At 44.6% G+C, this 17,043-nt stretch overlaps 1 protein-coding gene across 2 annotated transcripts in view; it reads right to left on the reverse strand.

The window, feature by feature from the left end:
• Positions 1-17,043, reverse strand: part of LOC138952777 (E3 ubiquitin-protein ligase HECTD1-like) — a 124,298-nt gene that overhangs the window by 67,349 nt on the left and 39,906 nt on the right. The window contains exons 12-18 of one of the 2 annotated variants that reach the window (XM_070324502.1): positions 16,150-16,378; positions 15,204-15,379; positions 13,398-13,562; positions 11,845-11,982; positions 10,607-10,753; positions 803-891; positions 216-327 (exon numbers count right to left, since the gene is read on the reverse strand). In XM_070324502.1, the coding sequence (XP_070180603.1) occupies positions 216-327; positions 803-891; positions 10,607-10,753; positions 11,845-11,982; positions 13,398-13,562; positions 15,204-15,379; positions 16,150-16,378 (1,056 nt within the window). Of the gene's footprint in view, positions 1-215; positions 328-802; positions 892-10,606; positions 10,754-11,844; positions 11,983-13,397; positions 13,563-15,203; positions 15,413-16,149; positions 16,379-17,043 lie in introns of both variants that reach the window. The other variant, XM_070324501.1, reaches the window with a different exon arrangement.

Genomic DNA, 17,043 nt, shown 5'->3' on the forward strand with positions numbered 1-17,043 from the left:
CATTATTGCACTATCAAATGATGAATTTGGGTGATGAAAAGTGGTTTGCACATTCCACATAACTCTAACTTATTGTTCTCCTATAGGTACAGTGGTTATGTTGCTTTGATATAAACACATGTTTTAATGACAATTTTCCTGCAAGTGAGCTAAAGACAAGATGAAGCAATAAACCTGCAATACAATCGTGTTCAGAGAGTGTGAATGAAAAATACCTGAAGACCATATCCAGAGCCAGGTAGATCATAGGTAAACACAGGTAGTTTCTCTATGGCCTCCAGGGCTGAGATCAGTTTGCGTGTCAGCTCCACTGCTGGTACAATACCACTGCAACACAAGTTCTACTTGTTACACATGTATCAAGCACCAAAAACACTACATTACACCAAACACACACACACACACACACACACACACACACACACACACACACACACACACACACACACACACACACACACACGCGCGTACATACAAAACACAAATATACATGGAACATACATATATATTCATATACAAACGTACACCACAAACACATCCATTTAAAGGAGTCAACAAAGTTGAACTTTTATCATGATGCATAGAAGTTGTGAGACGCCAACATGGAGGGGATTTCCGTCTGCACAAACAATTCATGCCCTTGAACAATAAGGGGATTGCTATTGCTTTAAAGATATGCTATCATGATTTATTTATGCTGATTTACACTTAAAGTTTTAATAGTGACAAATATTGTAGCATATTGTATTACTTTATTAATATTTTCGGTATTTTCTCATTTTCTCAGTAATCAAGAACTAACCTTTCTTTTTCATGGAAGACGCCCTTAAAGATGTTAATTCTGTTTTTGGTTTTCTTCTTGCCTTCCCTGAATGAAAGGTCATCACAGTTCTGCAAATAAAGTCAAGAGTTTTGAGCTCGTTATCAACTAGAGAGATATCAAAGGCAAAGGGAATGAACTTTTGGAATCAACTGAAAAACAAAGACAGAACAAGGGAAAGAAGAGCCTTTCTTTCTTCACTAAAACCTTGTTTCTTCCTATCATTAGCACTTTGTACATAATTAAGCCTTCAAAAAATGTGCCTGAAAACTGCTCCATTCATCCATATCACAAATGTTCCGAGCTCCAAAGAAAATGAATCCCCCATCCAAAAACAAAATTTAGCAAATTTAAAGGCAATTTGATAGCCTCTCCTGGCAGAGAGAACACACAGAAACTTTGATGAATATACTTACCCAAATCTCATAAATAGCATTTTACTTCAGTTGAGTGCTAAAACGTTGAACACTAAGGGAAGCTACTCCCTCAAAAAACATCACGTAACCATGGTCACCAGACCACGTGATCTATGAGGGTAAGCTCCCCTTGAAGCCACGTGACACGCGGCCGCCATATTGCTTCACACTTCTTGACAAGCCTGAGCAAACTTATAGCGGGGTAGGTGGGAGGGTATTTGGTATGAGATTTGGGTAAGTATATTTATCAAATGAAAATTTACTTTTAACATTTTCGATTAAATTACATATTACTTACGCCAAATATCATAAATAGCAGAATGCTACTAAAGGAGGAGGGATTACCCACCCTAGGATATAGGAAGAGCTTGCCCGGCAATTACCACTGCTGGTAGAACGCTGCAACCGTCAGGACGGGAACCCACCAGGTCTCGCAGGTAGAAGTTCAGAAAGATGTTGTCTGACTTCCAATATGCAGCTCCAAGGACCTCGGAGAGCCGTCTGGACTTCAGGACAACAAGTGAAGAGGCCCATGCACGAGTTTCATGCGTCCTCGCCGAAGAGAGAGGCAGGACATACTGAGTCGCCCCCCCACCTTTTTGCTGCCACCACACATAAGCCTGTTTGATGAGGGTGGAAGCCCATGTAGCCAATGTAGACTTTGCAATATCTTTGTCTTGAGTAGTGTTTGTGAAAATAAACAATAGCTTCTGATTGCTGGATCTGATGGGATTCGTGCGAGACAAATAAACATTTAAAGCACGGATAGGGCAGTTAACAAGATCAGGATCCCCAGGGGCTAAAATGTTAGACAGTGGAGGGATCGTAATAACGGGAGACTGATGATCAGGTCTTTGATTTTTAGCCAGGAAGTCTGGTCTAAAAATAAGAGATATGGAACCATCTGACTGAATAGAAATGTCTTTTTGTAAGCCGGATAGAGCATGTACTTCGCTACCTCTTCTGGCCGTAGCTAGTAAAAGTAACATGAGTGTTTTGCGAGTTAGGTTTGGGAGCTTCGCAGAATACAGAGGTTCACATTCCGATGATCTAGGAAACTCAAGGATAAGGAAGAGATCCCATGCAGGGACTGGTATCTTAGACTTCAAGTCTACAATCGAGGCGCCTTTCAGCACCGAGGCTATAGCTCCGCCAAGATTGATGGTATGGCCCAATTACTTGCTTTAGCGTAGACGAGATAGCCGACCTTCTGACCTTAAGCGAAGAAGCCGAACAACCTTGTGATGACAACCATGACAAATGGTTTGCAACTTGCATTGATCTAGGAGCCACTGGATTGACTCCGTTCACAGCACACCAACGAGTCCAAGCGGTCCAATGAGAGGAGTATACAGATCTCGTAGAAATTCTGTGTGCCTCTTGAACCAAGGAAACCGTCATGTCGACGCGCCAGAGTGTTTGAGTGCGTCCCTAACAACCTCCAGCCGTGCAGCTGTAGGGACTGCGGGTTTTCGTGAAGCACGCCGGTTCTGGGTTGTAGGAGCTCTCCCTTGACCAGATTTAGTGGTACGGGAGGGCCCTGAGAAAGACGCAGCAGATCCGGGTACCAGTGCTGACTGGTCCACATTGGAGCTACAAGAACGAGAGAAGGGCGTTCCAGATCTGCCTTTCTGAGCACTTTTTCGAGGAGGGACGGTGGAGGGAATGCGTAGGCTGACAGGCCTGACCAGTCCAACTCCAGGGCGTTCACCGCCCATGCCTCCGGGTCCGGAAATGGTGAGACGAACAGAGGGAGTCTCTTTGAAAACCGCGTCGCAAAAAGATCGATCATCGGTTTGCCGATGGGAGCCCAAAGGCGCTGGAGGGCATGGTGAGTGATGGTCCACTCCGTGTGTATGACGCGTGAGGACCGGCTCAGTAAATCTGCCAGGACGTTGAGACGGCCTGGGAGATGTTTCGCGGACAATGTGATTCGATGCTGCTGGCACCAGACCAGAATCTGGCAAGATCTGATCGACAGAGAGGGAGAGCGTACTCCGCCCTGATTGTTGAGATATGTGGCTACTGTGGTATTGTCCGTGAAAATGCGAACATGTCTGCCCCGCAGATGAGGCAGAAAACTCAGGAGACCCTGAGCGACTGCCTCCAGTTCTAGGACGTTGAAGTGGATTGTTTGGTATTAGGTTGACTAGCAGAGCGTTGCGTAAACTTTGCAAACTCCAAGTCTTTCGCTTCTTGTGTCTCTTTGTGCAGTGCATCAAGGGACAAAGGACCCAGTAGAACATCCTCTGTAAACGGAGAGGTGCAGTCGAGACTCAGAGAGGAAATTATCTCTCCGGGTAAAGACTGCGTGAGCGTAGAGCTTGGCCGAGGAAGACATTTGTTGTGCTGACACCTTCGCCAGCGCAGACAAAAGAGAGGCCACATCCTGCTCGCTTGCGTCGTTTCTGAACTCAAAAGGTTCAAGAGAAGAGGTAAGCGAACAAGACAGAGATCGCAACAAAGTCTCAGACAGAGACGCAAGTTCAAGCGATGACCTTCCTGCTTCCTCCAATCCAAGCAGAGCGGATTCGGAGTAAGCAAAGGTCTTATCCTTTTTAAAAGGATCAAACCGAAGAGACTCAATCGTCGAAGTCACCGGAAGTGGTGCTCTTGGCAATGCGAAAATCTGAGTCAAACCGCGAGAGTTGTGTCTTAAAACCAATCTCTTGTGAGAAGAGTGGCGAAACACAGAGGCCTGTTGTTCCGTGGCAAGCCATGACTCCGCTGAAGAAGGAGCTGGACCATGCGCCACAAGCAAAGGAACTGGCCTGAGAGGAATGCTACTACCCTGAGGTGGGTTAGCAGCTAACACCTTCGCCATCTCGTAGGCTACCGACGGGGATTCGCAAAATCGAAAACCCGGGGAAGCAGGCTGCGATGGCATGAAATCATCGATCGCTGTCTTCGGTGGAGCGGTAGCATCAACTGCTGCGACCACTCCTTCCGAAAAATATCTCGAAGTCACCTCCGCTGCCAAAGCAATGGAAAGGTGAAACTTCGCCGGTAACCGGAAACATTCCTCTTCGTCCGGAACGGAAGTAGCACTTCCGTAAACAGGCATGGGAACAGGAAATCATCAAAAAGGCGGAAAATAATGCGGGGGTGCGGGGGCCGCCATAGGCCCCTGCCAGGGGGTCAGGGGGCAAAGCCCCCTGAAGCTGAGGGTTTTTTGCATTTTTCACACCTAAAACGTGCACCAGGAGACACCATAACTTTACAAAACAGTGCACTTGAACCTGCAGTAATTTCTCACCAATATGTTCAAAATTTAATCCAATTTACACAATGACTCACCAACTCTTTATCTGCATGCAGTAACAATCTCCTTGGTGTCACTAAACCATACTTTCAGAAAAATTAAGATTCAGAAACTATCTACACAAAAAAGATTACCTCAGAATAGTTCATTGGATTGATGATCACTGATGATGAATGTATTCACGAACATAAAGGTATTGAATCCCTCTAACTCCAAGATGTTCATGGGCTCCACAAGGAAAGTTTCACACTGTGATAGTGTTATTAAAATATCAATAAGACTGTCTCTCTGGCGCTGGCTTACACTGAACCCTACACACAAAATATTCAGCTTGTGGCATCAGCCTACAGAATCCAAGTCTGGCACTGTCCCTTACACACACAACATATTCATTCTGTGGCTTTAGCCTACAGAATCCAAGTTTCTGGCACTGCCCCTTACAGACACACAATATTAACAGTCAGAGTCTGTGGCATCAGCCTACAGTATACAGCTTACAAGTCGCACTGTCCCTTATTGATACACAATATCCAGAGTCTGTAGCATCAGCCTACAGTATTGCAAGTCCACAAGTTTAAGTCACAGATGTAAAATCAGAGTTGTCCAGCAAAATCCCTTTCTCCTCCTTCAGCATGTTGACTCTCACAGTCATAGTCTAAAATTATGAACAGCCCCAAAACTCATTTCTGGCTTTCTTTGCTGAAGGCTCACTTCTCTTCTGGTTCACAGCCTTTCTTTTCTGAGCAAGACTTTCCAGCTTTGCCTTCATCAGCCTTCTGTGGGCCAACCTGGCTTTCTTTTCGGCATCAGCCTGTAAAGCCTTGGCCTTCGCCTTGCTCAGAAGTTCCTGATGTTTTAATGACAAGGCAGCTCTTTTTTGTTCAAGTTCCTCCCTTTCTTTCTGTTGCCTTTTTTTGTTTTTGGAGGCAGCATCCCTCATCAGACGGCACATCTGGTGGTTGGGAGGAGTGTGCAGGGGATCCTTTCTGGTAAAGTTCCGAACAGCTGATCTTTTGCTTGTTCGTAAGGCATACTTAACAGTTTGGATGGACGAGTAGGTTTCAACTGCCATCCTGGTCGAGTTACAGTCAATAACCCCGCCCATCACGCTGAACGATGATTCCACAGCCGGGCCATGGAAACAAGTTAACAAAGCAGCAGCCATAGAGCTGAGGAGGGGAAACTTTCCTCCTTTCGTGATGTTGCCCCACCACTCGTCCACTGGCACCATGACTCCCTCTTTTTGATAGGGTGGTAGCTGCAATGAAGTGCAGAAAGCAGTCACCTCCATGTTGTACGCATCCTGTACATCATCACACTGACGTTGCAATTCAGTTTTGGTGACTTGACCTGAATCTTCAACTAGCAGCACATTTGTTACTAGCTGTGGTAGCCGCAGGAAGGCAGTTTTGGCCACACTGTGGTTGTGTTGACAGGCAGGATCAAGCACAGACATTGCCTGGAGAAGTTTATTGTCTATCGGAAGCTTGTTTTGCAGTGAGACAGCACAGCTGATGAAACCAGACTGCAACATCTGTAAAAGCTTTCCTCGCAGCGGGTCCTTCTTGCTCCACTTTCCTTCCCTCATGGCCCTCTCTGCTGTTGAACCTACAAACATATCGTTCATGTCTGCAAGGATGTCACTGTCAGTTGCAAAGGACAGGACTTTGGGATTTTTCAACTCGGCAGGAGTTAGTTGACAAAAGCACTCTGGTCGAACAAACATGCCTAGAAACTGCCTGAACACTTTCTCTTGCTCATCAAAGAGCTTGTGCACCATACATGTGCTGGTCTGAAACAGGCACACATACTGCTTCAGAACAGGGAGCACAGCAGAGTAGATTCCTAGTACACTAAGTGTCCATGTCCTATGTTGGAATACTTTGTCCACAAGGCGAGACTGACGTTTCTTCCCATCGTCACTCCTCTGTCGGGTGGTCAGTGAGCGCTGGATCTCAGACAGCCTCTTCTTCCCAGCTATGCTGACATCTTCACAGATGCTGTCATGAATATCTCTGTATACTTTCTTCTCATCTTTGTCAAGGTAAGAAAATATATAGACAGTGAGTACCCTCATCAGCAACAAAGTGTTCTGGGCCACATCGTAGCAGGACAGCCAACGATGGCTCACAAACTGGGTTGGTGAGGAGTACTTCTCTCCTAAGATGAAGCAAATTTCCTTCAGGGCATCTTGGTTGGCAGATGACCAGTGGAATTCGCTGTATACATCTCCAAACAGTCCCTCAGCCCAGTAGTTGAATGGCTTGCAAAACGCCTTTGTTGCATTGTGCAGTTGGTGACAGACATCCCCATCTATGTCCAGCAAATGGGGAGTCCGCTCCTTCCTCACTCTCACCTCCAGGCCATTCTTGGAACCTCGCATGACAGCACACGAGTCCATGAGCATTGACATGCAGTTGGTCCATGGGATATTGCTCGCCTTGAACAGGTTGTCTATGGCCTGGAACACACTTTCGGTATCCACTCGTATGAGGCGTAGCGATCCCAAATGCTCCATCGACAGTCTGTTGGTGGTGGGGTCCATGTAGTTGACCAGTATGGTCAGCACACGTTGAGTTCCAGTGCTTGTCGCCTCATCAATGTTCAAGGAGAATTTGGTCTTCTTCAGGATGTTCACCGTTCTCACGTGAAAAGACTCAGCCAGACCATACTTGAGTTTGTATGAAGCTGTGGTCCTGTCCATCGAGAGCTGGTTGAGAGCCTCTGGGTCGCTGCTCAGACTTTTAGCCAAGTTGATCAGAACAGGAGCAGATGAAAAGGCCCATGATTGTTCGGCAAGCACAGCAATCACTGCAGCCTGCAAACACAGTTAAAATAAAGAGCAATAAATTAATAAGCACTCTTCACTCTGGGGATAGACCTGGGACCTGCTATGCTGAAATAAACTGTCATAATCAATGCAATGTTAAGTCTAAGTACAGTGTTCAAACAACTCGGACCTGCAACATATTTTCTTTCAGCCATATTGGGAATTCAAACTCATATTTCAACCATTCCAAACACAACTAAATACAATAACCAACCATTGCTGAAACAGAACAAAGCAGATCAAATAGACTTGTCGTTTTAACTGCACAACTGGTGATTTAAATGGCTTTCTTGTAGTTGTAAGCATACATTACTAATTTACTTACTTCTTGGTTGGCCACTCTGTCTTTTAGTGGTACTATCTTCTTTGGTTGTTCCTTGGAAGAAGCAGGCCCAGATTGGTCAGTTACAACAGCATCAGTGAAGGGCTCACTAAAAACAGGCTGCTCTTCAGGCTGGTTCTGGAAAAAAAGTAATAATAATACTCTATAATTATAATCCTTCGCTTTGAAATGTCTTAATATAAAATCAACAACAAGACACGCTAAATTAACTCAGAGTATACTGGCACTTCCCCTTTTGACACACAGAAAAAAACCCACAGTTTGTGGTATCAACCTATAGAATGCCAAGTCCACCATTTAAAAGTAAAAAATAAATAAAAAAATTAAAAAATTAAAAAAATAAAAAAGTCCACACTTACAGTTAGTGTTTAATTAGAAAAAAAACACAGTAAACACCAAGTTCCAAAGACTTTCGGGGGCCACGCCCTTCTTCAGTGAAATGAATGTCAGTGAAAAAAAAATTACAGTTACCGGTAGTGTGTCAGTGACCCACTTGTTCAAAACGAATCAATGACAGAACAGACCACACACTAAAATTACAACCAAAACAAACACAAAACTTACCGAAGTTCCGTATGACCCCAGTGACGATGTTGTCATCTTTGTCTTGAGCGTGGTTAGGTGCTTCTCCGAACGCAAATGGTTGAGAAGAGAAATTTTTCCCTTCGATCCGTACTTCAGACTATCATGACACCAGTTACAATACGCCTGACCAGGCAAGTTGATTTTGTAGATTGACTCGTTAACAGAGAGCTCCACTGTGTGTTCTTTTTTGACTTTGCCTTTCGTCAACAAGATCGAAGTCTTCACTCTCTCCTCAAGCCAACCAAAATTCCATTTGTTTTTCACACTTGAGTCGATTTCGGCCGCAAGGGCCTTTTCGCTTTTCGTAATTCGTCGATGCATGGTAACCAAAATGGCGCGCGGCGTGGTCTAGAAACTGCACGATCCGTAAAAACAAAGAAAGCGCTCGGAAATCTTCGGCAAATTCCGGAACAAGCATAAAACCACTTGCTCGGCTGTTTCCGACAGCATTCTTATCATCCTCGGGTTCTACTCGACAAATTTCGTACAAGCAACATTCAGTCCAAATAAGAATACGCCAATTGAGAATAAACTATCGCCGATGGAAGCTGTTACGCGGATGAAAGTACAGTACCGTACCCCCCCCCCCAAATTTTCTCAACGGATTTACACCGATCTCAGAAATGACCCTGGGGCTCATCAAAAAGGCGGATTTCCGCCAAAAGGCGGAAGATTCCCATGCCTGGTAAACCGAAGAAGCATCCTGCGCGGCAGCGCAGTCTTCCGGTAGGAAACCATGTGCAGTACGGCAAGCGTCACTGTCAACGGTAACCGGAAAAGAGTGAGGGCGTCCACCGGAAGTGTAAGCCTCTCTGTACATCTGGTCAATGCCGTCTTCATGTTCTGCAAGCGGAAGTGAAGATGCCTGTGCAGTCGAAGAAACGTGATACGGTTCACGATCTCGACGCACTCCCCGTGGGGATGGCACAAGTAACGCCCCCGAGTCGGAAGGAAGTTCCCGCTGTAGGCGCACTTGAGAGTCACGTTCACCACCCACTGCCGCAGAACAGCAGCTGGTTACTTGTGCTCGACCAGCCATACCTTGTCGGTTAGGGAAACCGGAAGACAGGTCCTTGCACGGTAACAGTGACTACGTTAAATGTAGCCGAAGTGGCTGGGTCAACAAGTTGCACAGTAGGCTTAGGTTTAGGTTTCTTTGCACACTGCTTAGAAGGTGTAACAGGCTCCACGTGCGTTGAGCTGCGCTTCTTTGTGTCTTTATCAGACATGTTGACCACCGGAAAAGTTCTAGAAATACAACTTCTAAAACCGAAATTCCCTAGCCTAGAAACGAAAGCAGGAAAGATCTCACCCGTGAGTAAGGACGAAGAGAAAACCAGGGAAAATTCAGCCAACCAAGGCTGAAAAGGGCAACAAAAGCCCGGAGCGTGAGTCCAAGTACGTCTGAGCAGCTCATGCGTTGGAAGAGAAGTGATAAGCAATATGGCGGCCGCGTGTCACGTGGCTTCAAGGGGAGCTTACCCTCATAGATCACGTGGTCTGGTGACCATGGTTACGTGATGTTGTTTTGGGGAGTAGCTTCCCTTACTGTAACCAGGGAAGTGTGTTCAACGTTTTAGCACTCAACTGAAGTAAAATGCTATTTATGAGATTTGGCGTAAGTAATATGTAATTTAATGTAATTTACAATGTAAAAGAGTGTGATATCTTGACTCGGACAAGTACACTCTGTTTTCTTTGACATGCCATTTTTAGGCTTTTATTCAAAGACGAAAGATGATGCATGCCTGTCTTCATGTTTTCCAAACCCGGAGACTTTAGATGCGAGTTTGGAAACTTTATGGTGTGCATGTGTGCAACGAAGAGAGTCTAAACGCAGTTGACTCTGAGAAATAACTCTCTCGCCGAACCTGGGATTGGAACCCACCCCGATAGAGAAGGATTGGTTATAAAGCAAATGCGCTAATGACTGAGATACGTCTATTGCTATTGCTTTGAAGACATCGGAGTGCAAACATTGCAGGGTGGGGGCCCAGCAATGTTTGCAGTCAGACTGACATGAACCAGGGGCCCCGGTAGCTCAGTTGGTAGAGCACTGGACTTGTGATCCTAGGGTGACAGGTTGGAATCCGGGCCGGGACGGACACGGGTCAACTTTATGTGCAGACTCAGAGACGGTATCCATGTCCCACCTCCGTGTTACCACAGTGGCACGTAAAAGACCTTGGTCATTCTGCCATAAGTGCAGGTGGCTGATACACCTAAACACGCACACACCTGGGTAGCGCAACTCTTGTTGCTGCTAGCTTTCCACTGAGAGAAAGCGACCCAAATTTCCCGGCAACGGGATCATAAAGTATAGTAAATAACACAGAAACAGGCTGCTCACATTGCAGAGGATGGAGAGGAGAGTCTGAACCACGCCCGAGTTGTAGAGCTCGAAAGAGGAGATTGTGTGCTCATCCTTCAGCAACACCACCAGGTCCTCCAGTGCACTCTGCATCTCCTGGGACCACGTCATCTCGCCATCGGGGGACTGTGAGGCACACCAACACACAGGGATATAACACATAGGGATATATTTATAGGGTAGGTAAATATTTCAGTCCTGTCAAGCACACAAAAACAGATAGACTTCTAAAGTTCCAAAATCCAGAATAAAAAATCCAAGAAAGGTAAGTATTTAGAATGTTTAATTTTTGACAAAACAAGACATTTGCAAGTACATTGAGCCAATAGTCTGTATAGTGATCAGACAAACAAATATTTATGGGACACATGTAATAATGACAAAAACTTACTTGAATATGTTTTGGGTCCGATCTCCGACAAGGAGATGCCATCAGAGTAAAAGGATCTCCATTGGGTCGATGTACTTGTGAAAGTATTGTTTTGTCAAAATTTAAACGTTCTATATACCTACCTTTCTTGTTTTTGATTCTGTCAATCACACACTCGCCTAAACACTTGCACATACTCTGAGAAAGGAAAATATTCTCTCGGTTATCCAGTGGACAAGTATCTAGCGAGTAACCTTTCTGATAACAAATGAACTTGTAAGTAGCCCTGTTAACAATCAACATCTGTTCAGTCACCCGTCCAATAATCAAATGATTGAGTCTGATTGACCTCCTAGTTATGATGAACTGACCTCACACGCGGCAATTCAAAAGGAGCTCAACATTCAGCACACCTCTGCTACACTCGCTTTTAACACTTACAAAGCAGTCTGTAGATCTCCCTTTTAAAGCACTTACACATTACAAACCATTGCCATGGATGACAAATACTTTCCTGCCCCCTGCTCGACGGTAACTTTAGTACTAGCTTTTGTAGGCCATAAAACCAACCAACACTTTTAACAATAGACTGCCTACACTACAGCTGAACCCTTGAGAATAAAAATCCTTGTTCATTTCAATGCTTCTTGTTCCCTCAGGTACCAGGAGACTGGCTTCCTGCACAACTCACTTACTCCTGTCGCCTTTCCATATATTTAAAAAAAACTTACTTCCCTTTGTTTTTTTAGACTCTATACTTCAAGTAATGGTCTTCAACCCATCCCCGAATTGTTCATCCCTAACATCCCAATGCCCTCCAAATATGCAATGAGGATGTTGGCCTTACCCTGAGGTGACCAATCTGTATGGCCAGCGCCGACTCGAGCTGCTTGACGATGGCCTTGAGCTTGGCCACCACGCCGCGGGGAGTGGCTTCGGCCTCACGGAAATACTCGTCGTACAGCTGGCGGGCCAGGCTCTTCACCTGTACCACAGTCTTCACAATAAAACACGTTCAACCTCTTCCATCAAAAACCAAATACAACAAGAAGAGCAAACGCTCGATCGAGTCACTTTCGCAGTTCTGAATATTATATGAGGCATCAGATGGACAGGAAGAAATTGCTATTCACAACACAATGAGTGACGTTCACATAAAATTTGAGCCCGGTCACTTTTATAGTTTCCGAGAAAAGCCCAACGTTAAGTTGTGTGTTGCCGAACAGAAAAGGCTAGTTATCTCCCTTGTTTTTCTGATAACGTTCGTAAAAGGCTACAGATGTAAATACTTTGATGTAAAGAATAATCCTACAAAGTTTCAATCACATCCGATGAACTTTGTCAAAGATATAAAATGTCTAATTTTTCCTTTGACGCTGACCTGTGACCATGAAAAAGGTCAAAGGTCAACGAAACCATCGTTAAAGTGTAGAGGTCATTGGAGGTCACGACTAAACAAAATATGAGCCCGATCGCTTTGATAGTTTCCGAGAAAAGTCCAACGTTAAGGTGGTGTCTACGGACGGCCGGCCGGACGGCCGGCCGGACAGACTAACACTGACCGATTACATAGAGTCACTTTTTCTCAAGTGACTCAAAAATGTAGTGATCCCATTATTTATAATAACAACAGTTAGCGAGTAAGAAAGATGGTTCAGTATAGTCACACGTGTGCCTCAGGTTGGCCGTAACTGTTTATCAGTATAATTATAGTGCATGATTTTGCTTGCATCCGTTTGGTCAGAACTGCAGCTATATAAAACAACATGCAACCCCCCCCCCCCCCCCCCATTAAAGGCACTCTTTCTCTCATGAAAACAGTTCACCATCTCAGATCTGGTCAGGTTTTTACATCCCTCAACTTGGTAAGGTTGTTTACATCCCTCAACTTGGTAAGGTTGTTTACATCCCTCAACTTGGTAACATACCAATAATGAACACCCTGACTGCATGCTTGTTGTGGTGACTTGGAATTGTTTGATGAATTAATTTGTAACAAAAACGCCACAAGAGGCTTTTCAAAGAATATCAATCAAAATATGAACATTGTGCAGACAGCACCCAGGCTGATGACTGTTGGTATGTGACTAAATGGAGGAATGGTCTTCTTCCACATCAGAGCCTGGTCAGATCTGAGATGGTCAGCCTTTTATGAAAAGGAGTGTGCCTTGTAAGGAACATCTCTTGTCCCTTTGTCTAATATCTTAACCTATCATGAAAGGCCATCTGCAATGTAGAAACACTTTTGGCTATGTACATCAGCTCACACTGTGCTCTGAAAGATCACTGCCAGAACAGACATTTATTTACATCTTTCCAAATTGAAAAAAACAAAAACTCAAGACAGAAAAGAGAAATACCAGACACAAGCTAGTCCTATCTTGACGCATTCTGACTGACCTTTGAGCGAGCAGCGTCGGTCTTGGAGCGCAGCTTGCGACTCCTCTTACCGCCCCACCCCACAGAGAACTCTGGGCCCAGCGATGTCTCCGCAGTGAAAGAGTGCTTCGTACCACGGTTGGACTCGAACACAAAACCAACAAGGTCCTCACGTAACAGAGTAGCCTGTAGTCAGAAAAGAAAGAGATAAGCCATCTTCAAGAGTAACAGCACAATGTAAAGCAGAGAAAGAATAACTATCAAGCATTTAAATTTATGACATCATGAACAGCAATGAAGTAAGTATAAACCTACAATCATTATGCTTCTAGTGTAACAGACAAATGAAAGGGAGAAAAGGGGACTGCTGATCTCGAAATGAAGGGAAACGATTAGAAAAAAAGTTTGATTGTTTGTTTGCTTAACGCCCAGCCGACCACGAAGGGCCATATCAGGGCGGTGCTGCTTTGACATATAACGTGCGCCACACACAAGACAGAAGTCGCAGCACAGGCTTCATGTCTCACCCAGTCACATTATTCTGACACCGGACCAACCAGTCCTAGCACTAACCCCATAATGCCAGACGCCAGGCGGAGCAGCCACTAGATTGCCAATTTTAAAGCCTTAGGTATGACCCGGCCGGGGTTCGAACCCACGACCTCCCGATCACGGGGCGGACGCCTTACCACTAGGCCAACCGTGCCGGTCTAGAAAAAAAGTAAGTACGATCAACGCCTTAAGTCCATAAAGGGCAGTAACAATAACAAAAGACCATTTTGTATGATTTTACGTTTAAAACAAGTCGCGTAAGGCGAAATTACTACATTTAGTCAAGCTGACGAACTCACGGGATGAAACTGAACGCACTGTATTTTTTCACCAAGACAGTACAGCTTCATCAATCCCCGCGTGAAGGAAATCGCTCACCTCCCACGTGCAAAACGTAGTGATATTGACACGCCAGATTAGCGCGGTAGCGTATTGTGCTAAGCAGGAAAGCGCGCTTTTCTGTATTCCTGTTAACTTTCTGAGCTTGTTTTGAATACAACCTATCATATCTATATGTTTTTGGAATCGGGAAATGATAAAGAATAAGATGAAATCGTTTTTGGATCGATTTCTTCAATTTTAATCGTAAGACTAATTCATCTATTTTCGTTAATTGTGATCATATTTTAAGAGTAAACATGACATATGTATATATTTTTAGATTCAGAATGTGATGAAGAATACGATGCAATCAATTTTAAATCTGTTTGCGAAAAATCAATTTTAATGACAACTTTAATTGCAAATTCATTAATTAATTTTTAAGCCTCCAAGCTGAAATGCAATACCAAAGTCCGGGCTTTGTCAAAGATTACTTGACCAAAATTTCAACCAATTTGGTTGAAAAATGAGAGCGTGACAGTACCGCCTCAACTTTCACGAAAAGCCGGATATGACGTCATCAAAGACATTTATCAAAAAAATGAAAAAAACGTCTGGAGATACCATACTCAGGATCTCTCACGTCAAGTTTCATGAAGATCGGTCCAGTAGTTTTCTCTGAATCACTCTACACACACACACACACACACACACACACACACACACACACACACACACCACGACCCTCGTCTCGATTCCCCCTCTATGTTAAAACATTAAAATTAGTCAAAACTTGACTAAATGTAAAAAGAGAAAAAAGCAAACACACCTAATTCCTGTATGCTGCAACAAACAAACTGAATAACACAGACTACAGACATGACCGCACACACACCCCCAGGCCGCTCCACCCCCCCCCCCCCCCCCCCCCCACCACAACACATGCACCCCCACCTGCTGTCCATCCGAGTTATGTATCTGTAGCTCCCCCGCTCGCTTGCAGGACAATGTCCAGTTGCCGACCACCTGACGCGACGATGTCGGGTTGCTGAGGATGGGCTGGCTGGGCATGCCGGACTTGATCTGGCTGCGCGCTCGTTGCAGTTTCTCCAGGAATTCTCCGCGGTTCTCTGCACCAACATCCCATGTGAGAGGGTTGCGCGCTTCATTTACCATGCAAATGGAAAAAAATACCCTGGGGTGCTTGATAACTATGACAAAGAGCACCCTTACAATTCCTACTACAAGTGTGCAAACATTGTCAAGAAAGTGTGTTCTGCAGAAGAATTATCTGGTTTAAGGTATCGAACAAGGACAGGTTTACACATCTGTACTTTAAAGAAAATGATAATGAGAAATTCATTGGTGAAATGAAAAAGAAGGATGGGGCTGTTTGGAGCATTCCCCAGAGCTGACTGTTTTTGATTCCAAACATTTATATAACTTCCTTTGCATTTCACATATCGGAATACAAAATCTCGAAATTTTAACGACATAGCCTTTGCCTCAATGACAGCAACCTCTTATACTTAAACATAGAGACATTACATGTTCATGGAAACCGAGCTATAGGCTACAATTCACCTTCTTCATCATCTGTATTCTGCACTACAATTACAATGTTCAATCAGATTACTGACTAGTGCATTTTGATGTGAATTACTGCTATCTACCCTGCCACTAAGGCAGCCATATAGTGGTACCTGTGATGCAGGGACACCTTTGGGGCCAGCTGAAGTGTCCCTAAATTGCAGGTGGCCTGTGATGACAGGTATCTTTAGGTCAAGATAATGGTCCAAAGGACAATAGAAGGTGTCCTTTATTGGGAGGTGTCCTCTCATTCGGAGAAGCCTGACATGGCAGGTACCAATGTATTTCAGTGTTTGGGTGTACAACTCACCTGAGCTGTCAGAGCCGCCCTCAGGACTGCCGCTGGAATACATGGTGGCCAGCTTGCCGTCCAAGATAAAGCGGAACCAGCCGTTGCTGCCGTTGGACAGTTCCAGAGCAGCGGAATCGCTCCACAGGTAGAGACAGTCTCGCCCCCTCACCAAGCACCAGTCCTTCCAGTGGTACGGCTTCCCCTGGCTGATCTCTGTGGCGTCTTCTATAGTACTTTCTTCTTCATCCTGAAAACAGGAGAAAGTTCAGGCTTCATGTACTTATTCCCCCCTCTGCTTCTTTCTCTCTGTAAACTTGTGGGGCTATTTATTTTTCGATAACTTACCCAACAACAGGCCTGAATCCTCGATAGCTCAAGGGTTGAGAAGCGGTACTACTTTTTGCGACTCAAAAGTTCCGAACACTCTAATGTACAAAATATACAGCTCTGGAGCAAACAAAACAAACACACCGCATTTAAACTAGCTACTCCTGGCTTGAACACATGAATCTCAATATAAAATCCATGAGTTTAGTTGTTTTCTGAATCCAGATCTGCCGTGCACAAACGTAACACAGTTGCAAAAGTGCGCCTGCTACTGATTTCGCGGTTAGAGGTTACATGCCTTGTCTCAGTGAATATTACAAACAAGAAGAGCAAACGCTCGATCGAGTCACTTTCGCAGTTCTGAATATTATATGAGGCATCAGATGGACAGGAAGAAATTGCTATTCACAACACAATGAGTCACGTTCACATAAAATTTGAGCCCGGTCACTTTTATAGTTTCCGAGAAAAGCCCAACGTTAAGTTGTGTGTTGCCGAACAGAAAAGGCTAGTTATCTCCCTTGTTTTTCTGATAACGTTCGTAAAAGGCTACAGATGTAAATACTTTGATGTAAAGAATAATCC

Source organism: Littorina saxatilis, linkage group LG17 (assembly GCF_037325665.1).
Source record: "Littorina saxatilis isolate snail1 linkage group LG17, US_GU_Lsax_2.0, whole genome shotgun sequence".
NCBI classification, from domain to species: domain Eukaryota; kingdom Metazoa; phylum Mollusca; class Gastropoda; order Littorinimorpha; family Littorinidae; genus Littorina; species Littorina saxatilis.